The sequence below is a fragment of the Chrysoperla carnea genome, chromosome 4 (genome assembly GCF_905475395.1).
Source record: "Chrysoperla carnea chromosome 4, inChrCarn1.1, whole genome shotgun sequence".
NCBI classification, from domain to species: Eukaryota; Metazoa; Arthropoda; class Insecta; order Neuroptera; family Chrysopidae; genus Chrysoperla; species Chrysoperla carnea.
The window spans coordinates 1785514-1795804 of record NC_058340.1 but is presented as its reverse complement, the minus strand read 5'-3'; the positions used below and the strand labels follow the sequence as shown (position 1 = coordinate 1795804).

The following is a 10291-nucleotide window of genomic DNA, read 5'->3' as shown; positions in this document are numbered from 1 at the left end:
CTACTTTTCCCATCTTTGAATACAATAGTTCTTCTAATGTGAGTGTACTAACATGTTTGTTTACATCATTTCACATATAATAGACTTTATTGACAATATAATGTTGTCTAATGCATACAAATGCAACTGAACTCAGCATGAGATATAGAAGGTCATTAAATCATGTTCCTAGAAATTCATTATTGAGTATGTATTTATTATTTCATCCCTATCCTTCCGTAAGAAATATTATATTTGTTATTATTTTCCAAAAGACTGTAATTAAATGTTTATAAACTAAACTAATAATGGGTTTCCATTAAGAGTGGTATAAGTTTAAAAAACTTGTGTACAATACGGTCTGGGCCATTTTAATCTATAATGGCTAATACTTCGTTTTGTAGTTGTAAAAAAATTGAAGAGCTGGATGGAGGAACATGTTCTGACATCAGATTGGAGCTAGTTCTTCGGGTTTCTTTAATAGCCAGTTTTGATCCTAAACGGTAAGAGACACTTTAAATTAGAAAGTTGATCCTCTCGCAGGCGAATGTCCTCTATTTCCCTCGACAACTTTTGGCTTATGGATTTTCCATAGTTAGCGTGTTTTCTTTCGATTAAATGCAGTAATGATAACTTTATTTGAAAAATGTTTTGAGCAGAAATTTGTAGTTTTTATGAAGATCAACTTTTTAATTTAGAGTGTTATTCTTACCGTTTATTAAAGAAAGCCGAAGAACTAGGACACACCTGCTGTGAGACAGAACAGAAGTCCCCTCACCACCACTTTTCAATTTTTGTATAACTACAAATGGAGCTATTAGCCATAATAGATTAAAATGGCCCATCCTCTTAATCAAGAAAGGTTTTTTTAATTTGAAAGAATATTTTATGGCAATTTTTGTGATATTCGATACCAGCAAAATGGCAATGGTAGCGTTGCTAAGCTCCGCTGTATTAATATTGCTGTATTAAATAATGAGTATTCAATTCTATATCAACTAATATCTGTGACGTATAGTATAATTTGTAGTTCACTAAATAGTCAGACAAAACGTAAACACAGTCGAATCGTGACAAAAAAAGGTCATCGATGGTATAGAAGTAAAAGAGTGTGTTTTTAGCATAAACGCGACGCTGCGGATTAAAATATGACAGAAAAGTTCTATCGCGCTTTATGAAAAACCCTTATTATCGAGGTATCCCGCAATACATATCCACACAGCGATAGAGCTACGAAGTAAACAAAGGGAGAAATTTTACGATAAAAACCTTCGAGAAAGTGAGGTTCCCATATACAAACAAACAATATATTCAGTAATTAACAAAGAACGAAAATCATACAAACTATTCTATCACTGCTACAACCTCTATTTAGCGAAAAAAAACCATCTAAAAATCAATAAGTTATTCAGAAATTAACAAAAAAAATTTCATTCATTTTCATCATCTTTTTTTTCATTTTGGCAGAGAAGAACTATTAGTTATGTGCAGATAATTTTCAAGGATAAAATCAATACTTAAAAGAAATTCTTCTTAAAAGCTGACTTTTAGTAAATTTTGTAATTTTAACTAGCATATTAATTAATACAATAATATTATTCGATATATTTATAGAAAACATTCTAACTAGTGGATAATGGATTAAGTATTACCATATAATTAGTTTGAATGTCAATATAATTAGTTTATTGTATATTATATTATATTATTTATTATATTGTATTATTTTTGTATTATATTATCTTCTTATTAGTTTATAGTGAAGTCGCAAAAGAAGAATCGAAATAAGTCAAACGAAATAATCATTATATTTTTCAATAAATATTCAATCTGTTTTTTTGAAAAAAATACTCCCTTCAAGATCCACAATGAAATTTGTTGTTGTTTGTGGGTCCTGTAAGAGATCCTTTTCAGCTGTGATGACAGTTTTTCGCTAGTTATCACTTATGTGCTTAATTCCGGTACCAGACCTCCACATTCTTGAAATCTAATAGAGCTAGGTTAATTTTGATCATAAATTTGAAAAGAATGGCCCAAATTTAATAGAATTACATACTTGGTTTATCAAAGTTGGATAAAATTTCGATGTAATAGAGCAAAATTAAAAATTTAGAATTTTGATGACGTCATCAAGTTCAAAAATTCGATTTTTTTAATAACTCAGGCAATTTTGATCCGATCTTATTGGAATTTTTTTTGAAACCCACTAATTTTGGGTCATTCTTTTCAGCTGTGATGTCAGTTTTTCGCTAGGTATCACTTATGTGCTTAATTCCGAAACCAGACCTCCACATTCTTGAAACTTCTTAGTGCTAGGTTAATTTTGACCACAAATTTGAAAAGTATGGCCCAAATTTAGTAGAATTACATACTTGGTTTATCAAAATTAGATAAAATTTCGATGTAATAGAGCAAAATTAAATATTTTGAATTTTGATGACGTCATCAAGTTCCAAAACTCGATTTTTTTAATAACACACGCAATTTTGATCCGATCTTATTGGAATTTTTTTTGAAACCCACTAATTTTGGGTCATTCTTTTCAGCTGTGATGTCAGTTTTTCGCTAGGTATCACTTATGTGCTTAATTCTGAAACCAGACCTCCACATTCTTGAAACTTATTAGTGCTAGGTTAATTTTGACCACAAATTTGAAAAGTATGGCCCAAATTTAGTAGAATTACATACTTGGTTTATCAAAATTGGATAAAATTTCGATGTAATAGAGCAAAATTAAATATTTTGAATTTTGATGACGTCATCAAGTTCAAAAATTCGATTTTTTTAATAACACACGCAATTTTGATCCGATCTTATTGGAATTTTTTTTGAAACCCACTAATTTTGGGTCATTCTTTTCAGCTGTGATGACAGTTTTTCGCTAGTTATCACTTATGTGCTTAATTCCGGGACCAGACCTCCACATTCTTGAAATCTAATAGAGCTAGGTTAATTTTGATCATAAATTTGAAAAGAATGGCCCAAATTTAATAGAATTACATACTTGGTTTATCAAAATTGGATAAAATTTCGATGTAATAGAGCAAAATTAAAAATTTAGAATTTTGATGACGTCATCAAGTTCAAAAATTCGATTTTTATAATAACACACGCAATTTTGATCCGATCTTATTGGAATTTTTTTTGAAACCCACTAATTTTGGGTCATTCTTTTCAGCTGTGATGTCAGTTTTTCGCTAGTTATCACTTATGTGCTTAATTCCGTGACCAGACCTCCACATTCTTGAAGTCGGAATAGTCGTTTCCGAGATTGCAGATAGTGTGCTGAAAATTTCCTCCGCCTTTACGTGAATTATCCCAACTCTACTGCTATTTCTTTCAAGTGATTAGACCAACCCTGTATTTTTATTTCTCTAATAAACTCTTTCATTTCTTATTTTCGAATCAGAAACAACAACTTTTTGAAATCGCTTGATACAATGAAGATTGAATGTCAATCATGTACTTTTCTTCGTAAATACACTTTTTGAACTTACATATCAGTCTGTAATTTTTCGAGCACTCTGCCGCTTTTGTCTCAGATTACTTTTAGATTCTTTTTTAGTTCTAAACAGTCTTTACCAAACTACTTCGCTTCTAGTGTTCATCTAGCTTAATTCAGAGGCCACGTAATTCTTGTCTCGTTTCGTCTTGCGTCATCACTATATTATATGTAGGTAATAATATAATGGATTATTTTAAAAGCATGACCAATTTTTACATAACTAATACTTAAAGCTAGGTATTATGATTAATTAATATTCTGGTCAGAATCTAAATAAAGAGATAATCATTTAAGTACTAATCTGTGTGTTGTTATCAAATATATGCCTATTACCAAATTATTATAGTTTAAAAAATTAATAATTTAATTTAAATCAAAACAAAAATTCCATATAAATGAAAATCGATTGCCAAAAATGTTTGTACGCTTCACTTTAAAGTGGATGCACCTATTTCCCTAATTCTTTTTATTTTGTGGATGTAATTATTAAGACAGGTTAGCTCAGTTGGTTAAGGCGTAACCAATTCCGTCCGCAGTCGCAAAAACATTATATTAATTAATAGTTGTGATGGGCTGGTGTGGTGCATGGTATATGCATGAAGGAGGTGCACTCAGCCTCTAAAATTGAGGAGCTAATAAATGAAATTATCAGCGGAAAGGTGGTAAAACACATATGCTATAACAATGGGCTCTAGAGCCTAAGTGTGTCCTTCGTGGATAGCCAATATAACCTAACCTAACCTAATGGCATGTGGAAATATCATAGCAAGGTGGATGTCCAACCAAGGTTCACATCGAATTAAAGAATCCAAAACGAAGATACGTCATAACAAGACTATAGAATTTTCTAATAAATACATAATAACAAATTAAAATCCGCTATAACGGTGAAATATTTTTGCTTGTTATTAATAATTAATTTATAATTAATCATAATTTCTTAAAATAATGACCAGAATCAAGGTTTCGATTCTGGTAACTATTTCGATTTCATATCATTATTAGTTAAATATAGAAATATTAATTATTTATTATTAATATATTAATGCATATAGATTTTTTATTGAAAACAAAACCAGCTTATTATCATAACAAATATTAAGTATTTACCTATTATTAATTGTTTAGAATTATTTAATAGGGTATTTACATCATATCAAGATAATCCTTTATCAAGCTATATTTAAATAACCAATTAATTAATACCAAAATTTAATTAAATATGATGTAATACTATTTATATGTAAACATGTATGTTTTGTTATACGCAGTATAATTGTTATAATTTCTAATACAATTATCTATTCATAGAAAAGTTCATATGACAACATATTCATATGGCAGATAATCCTGAAAGCTGCTTTGTCTTATTGTTTCCCAGTCAATATTTAAAAATTATGCAACAACAAGTGAAAACAAACAATTGACTGAATGAATTGTTGAAATACCATGTATAGAAAGTTTTGAATGTCAATGCTTTCATTATTCTTTTATAAATAAGCCATTTATTTGGTGTTCAAACATTTTTGAAAATATTTTCTTGAATATTTTTTTGTTTTTCGATAATATTTCACAAGATAATTAGTTGAAGCTATCTGAAAATTTTAAATTGCTTATCTTTTATAGTTATGGAGAAAATGGGTCGCCAAAGTGTTGTCCTGATTTGCTCCCTCACGAGTATTAACAGTAATATGTACAAAAAAACATTTCAAACAAAAGTTGTTAATTTTTTTATTAAGAACATTTTTTTAACAGTTTTTATTCTAACGGTTTAAAATATGGGTTTTACGGACCCAAGACTCAACTGACTTATGTTGCTCATTTACGTTTTATAGTGTGCTCAGGACCTAAAAAGTGAGTTTGAGTTCGTAAATGAGCAACTTACCTCAATTGTGTTTTGGATCTGAAGCACCCATTTTGTAAACCGTAGCAGATAGAACTAAAGTTTTAGTAGAAAAGTTTTCCTATAAAATAATAAACAACTTTTGCTTGAAAAATTGTTTCGTAAATATCAGTGTTTTCCCGTGAGAGAGCAAATATGGGCCAATTTGTGTATCCATTTTCTTTAAAACTATGAATGATAGAGAGTTGAAAATTTGCGGGTGGCTTCATAGTATGCCGTGAAAGATTTTTGAAAAACTAAAAAAAAAAATTCTAGCAAATTCTTCGACTAATATTTGAAATTTTTAAACAAATGGAGGGCGGAAGGCCGCCAAAAAATGCACTAATATTCAATATTGCCTATACACGGTATTTCAACGATAGGGGTTCGGACTAAATTTTTTGTATCACTTCAGATGAAGATTTCTCACTTCACTAATCGTAAAATGGAATTAGTTTTTAAAAATGTTGAACGTTTATGTTAGTATGAAAGACAGGAACGTTTAAAATTCCTAATTAAACAAAGGGGAAGATATCCACTAGTAACGTCATACGTGGGTATCGCCATAGAGATTACATATAAAACTTTATTTTGCTAAAAGGAGATGGACAACCTTTGAATGCAATCTTTGATTGCTTATAACTTCTTCGTTAATTAATCAATTTTAATTTTACTTTCAAATATTGTCATTGTATAAAGTCAGTTTTACATTTTTATTGATAATATGGCAAATTCGACATCAGGATTGTCCCCTAATAACTCAGTCAATTGTTTATAACTATTAATAGTCAATTAAATGATTCTAAAATATCGGATATAGATGTGAAATAATTTGCAGTTAAAGGACGGTGTTCTGTAACATATGTATAAATAATTATTATTGCATAAATAATGCTATTTGTGTACTTCATATAGGTATATTTCCATAATCCAAAAATACATTTAATTTAGACAGATTACATACAAAACAATTTTCCTATTTTTGATGTGGGTATATGACATGTATAGAAATATAATATTATGACATACCATGGGCCATAATTCCTATATATACATTTATGATCAAATCATATTTTAAAAATATAACAATATGTTATTGTTATTAATTATCACATAACATAATTTATACAATCATTTCGTCTCTTCTTTTTACACGATTATTCAGACACACTGTGTATTTTTATAGAATTTAAACATTTTTCAATAAAAGCTTTAATTTTATTAAAATTTAGCTAATTACCTTTTATTAATAAACCATGAATTCACTTTCAAGTAGGCTTGCACCTTGGTCAAGTCTCTCATTCGGCACATTATGATGGTAGAGTTGTGAGAAATTCAAAAAAGTCCAATTTCGTCATATCTAATTTATTTCAACTATATCAAAAATATAAGTATGAATATAAATATGTTCGAAATTTGCAAATTTTGTCCACCATTTCACCACGAAAACTATATCGGTCAGTTTGTTTTGGCATTAATCCTTAAGTATCTATCAACACTTATTCACATAGTACGGGAAATAAAAAATTTACACAAACATGACTCGAATAAAATGAACAAACATGAACATTCTGCACGAACGTGACTCATATACAACGAATATAAAAGTTTTACAACTAACTTCTTATCGTGATACCAAAAAAATAAGCTGAAAAGTCCTGTAATCACTAAAATCATGAACAAAATCAATTCTCACTACTCCAATAATAGCGATTCAGCAATCATAATGCTAATTTTTGCTTTTTCGACTCACGCGGTGGCCCGGCTAAACTTTCAAAAACCCGGCCGCTCGGAAAAACCTTCTGACCCCTCACTGCCGGACGAGGCTCAGCAGATGGCAACCATACTTTCATGTACCTTGAATCACGCCAGCTTTTGTACCTAGAGGCACCTGGAGAACAACAACATAGTACATATGTGATTGAAACATTGAAAACTTTACAAGTTTCTCTTCCAATTCAACACCTTCAACTACTCTCTCAGACAAATTAATTGTGGCATTAAGTACATTCCTTATATTAAAGCTTTTTTTAGAGGTAATATTTGTTTTTTTCATCTTCAGCAATTTTTTTTATCTTTTAAAAATAAAATAAAAATGGCAGAACAGCACACATTACAGCCTTTAGATAGAGGAAAACAAAATTAATACAAAAATATATATAAGAAATCTCAGTATATATTTAATTTGTTTATTTTTATTTTTTTGTAAAGTTTTTCGTATATATCAGTCATTCACCTTTTCTGTATAGAGGTCAATAGCCGATGACAATTTTACTACCGTCAACGAATAGGAATTATATGATGAAGTATACTCCATGAAAAATATATCGGTAATATCAATCCGGTGTCTGGTGACAGCAGATGTATAGTTCGAGACGTGCTTCCTTAGTTCAATTTATGCTACAAAGAAATTTGTGGAAGATAGTTGGTTAAAGGTTAGGTAAGGTACTAATGACTATCCACGAAGGGCTCAATTAGGCCATAAAGCCCATTGTGATATCACATATGTGTTTTATCACCTTTCCGCTTATAATTTCATTTATCAGGTCCTCAATTATTTTGAAAGGCTGAGTACACCTCCTTCACGATCGAACTCGCTACCCTACGCATACCACGTACTGAACTGCTACAAGGGTTAACTAGTTGATTAAAAAGTACTGGAAAAATTCTATTTTAAAGATCTTTTCAACGGTATTATTCACAATGATGTACAATAGGTTTACCCAAATGGCAAAAGTAGGAAATTACCGAGTATTTAGCAAAAAATTTTTGATGAGGGTGTCGATAGAAGGTTATAACCTATAGTCGGTGGATTTTCGAAGGTTAAAAGGTAATGAAATATTCATTGACTTAAAAAAGACAGGAAAGTTTTTTATAAAAGACGGACTCCTACAAAAAAATCTCTTTATTCATAGAAATCGGGCCTGGCTCTGGAATTTTCTACATGTTATGCGTGTTTAAAAACAAAACATTTTTGACTATATAAATATTATCGACCCAATTTTGTATTCTGATCTTTTTTTTTTTTATTCATATTTTTTTAAACACCTACACATTTACCATCCGTCCCCACCTATTGACAGAAGAAATGTTTAAATTAGAAAGATATTCTTCAAAAAATAACTAAGAACTTTTGCTGAAAAATCCAATGAATTCGATAGAAATCTAATTCAAAAATTGTTTTGAAATTGATTTTACTTTGGATTTCTACGGAATCTATAACAAGAAACTTGGGCTTGGTAAAAAAAAAGGCATAAATGCCCAAATTTATCTGACGTCGCACATCAAATTATACAATCTACGATCACCAGCTACCAGAGTGCACATATAACAACTACATCACTAATGTTGTTATTGTGGGTGGCCACCATAACCTGGCATAACGCCAAGTCCAATGAGTGTTGTTGATATATTATTACTCGATGCAATAGTTTCCTAATGTAAAATGCATTTTCCATACACCATCAACTATTTTTTTAAGGTAGTACGAGCGCCAAAGCAAGTATAAATTTGTGGTTGAAATTATTTGTACCTTGTTTTCAACTTTAATGATGAATTGTGGGTGATTGTTTTCCTATAGTATTGTAAAAAAGTTTTGGTTTATTCCACGGTGCATACATATAAGCTTATAAATTTGATAATATAAATATCTCTCTTCAATCGTCAATACTCTAACTATAGTCGTCTCTGTTCATCAAATAATGGATCTTCGATGAACTTATAATTAAATTGAAATGAATCGATTGAGGATAGCTGTTTCAAAATTGAGTTGCAAGATTCCACCCGGAAAAACATACATGGATACGAACATTGCAAGCTTAATAAAAGCTACCGGCAAGTAGTCGAGCTTGCTTTGACTACTGTCTGGGAGATTGCGGGTGGCAGTGTGAACAAAAAAATTAACTCGGCGGTAAATTTATCACACTGAGATAAATTTACCTTATTTATGACACTGGGATAGTTTAAGAAATAAATACACCCTAAAAATAATGATGTTAGTGACCTCTTTTATAGACATGGTATGAGAAACGGAGGTTAAACCCCATTATGATTCTATTATTATTATTATTATTATATAAAAAGGGCAAATGAGATAAAATTCGGTATACAAGATTGACTGCCAGCCGTAACAATATCTTGGAGAAACATATCAACCATTCCGTAAAAATATTTTATCGAAAAGTATCATCACACTATACTTACCCGTTATGTTGGTTGCCTATTAAATAGAATAATAAAACAACACACTTTTTAAGAAAATGTACAAAAATAATAATTTATTAAATAAAATAAGATAACATTTTTTTATTCATATGTATGGAATGAAATTAAATCATTTACACGTAATTTTACATTATCATAACTCATAACCGGTGTTTTCAAATTTTCGACAATAATTGTTTCAAAATTTGGATCACATACTTTAAATAATGCCTCTACATTAGTATTTTCACATGTTTTAAAACTACATTGTTTACCTAAAAAAATATATATCAACAACAATAGCTATTATTATTTAAAAAATTGTTTATATTTATTCTATAGAAATAATATTTATGTAAATACCTTGTAATCTTGTGATCAATTTAAGGAATCTTTGACGTAATTCAGTACGAATTTGTTGTTTTTCTTCAATTGATATTTCATCATTAGATTTAATTTTATTTAGTAAATCATCTAAATTATCCATCGTTGTAAATAATATCAAATGAAATTCAAATATGTCAAATAATAATCTTTAAGGTTATATTGTATTGTATACCGGTATACGATAGTAACGACTCTCTATGGGTAAGTGTTGAAAGTAACTATATAAGTCCATACAACTCTGTGCATAAATGTTATTGAAGTTGCATAATAAAAAAAAAGTGAATAGAATATACCGCTTCATGTAAAATAGATCGTGAGACAGAAATCGTGCTTTA

General features: G+C 29.6%; 1 protein-coding gene across 1 annotated transcript; it reads right to left on the bottom strand.

Annotated features, from left to right (window-relative positions):
* Positions 1–8717: 8717 nt before the first annotated feature.
* On the bottom strand, positions 8718–10081 carry LOC123297675. Its single transcript, XM_044879424.1, has 3 exons — positions 9933–10081; positions 9708–9844; positions 8718–8801 (listed from the first exon to the last, which is right to left on the bottom strand). The coding sequence occupies exons 1-3, from the start codon at positions 10054–10056 to the stop codon at positions 8718–8720; spliced, it is 345 nt and encodes a 114-aa protein (XP_044735359.1). The 5' UTR covers positions 10057–10081.
* Between the last annotated feature and the right edge of the window lie 210 nt (positions 10082–10291).

Bases quoted from the DNA above. Each gene is read 5' to 3' on its own strand.
- LOC123297675 (XM_044879424.1), bottom strand. From the start codon at position 10,056: ATGGATAATTTAGATGATTTACTAAATAAAATTAAATCTAATGATGAA. The intron at 9,845-9,932 runs GTATTTACATAA...ATATTTTTTTAG, and splicing joins ATTGATCACAAGATTACAAG to GTAAACAATGTAGTTTTAAA. The intron at 8,802-9,707 runs GTAAATGATTTA...ATTTTACATTAG, and splicing joins ATGATAATGTAAAATTACGT to GAAACTATTGCATCGAGTAA.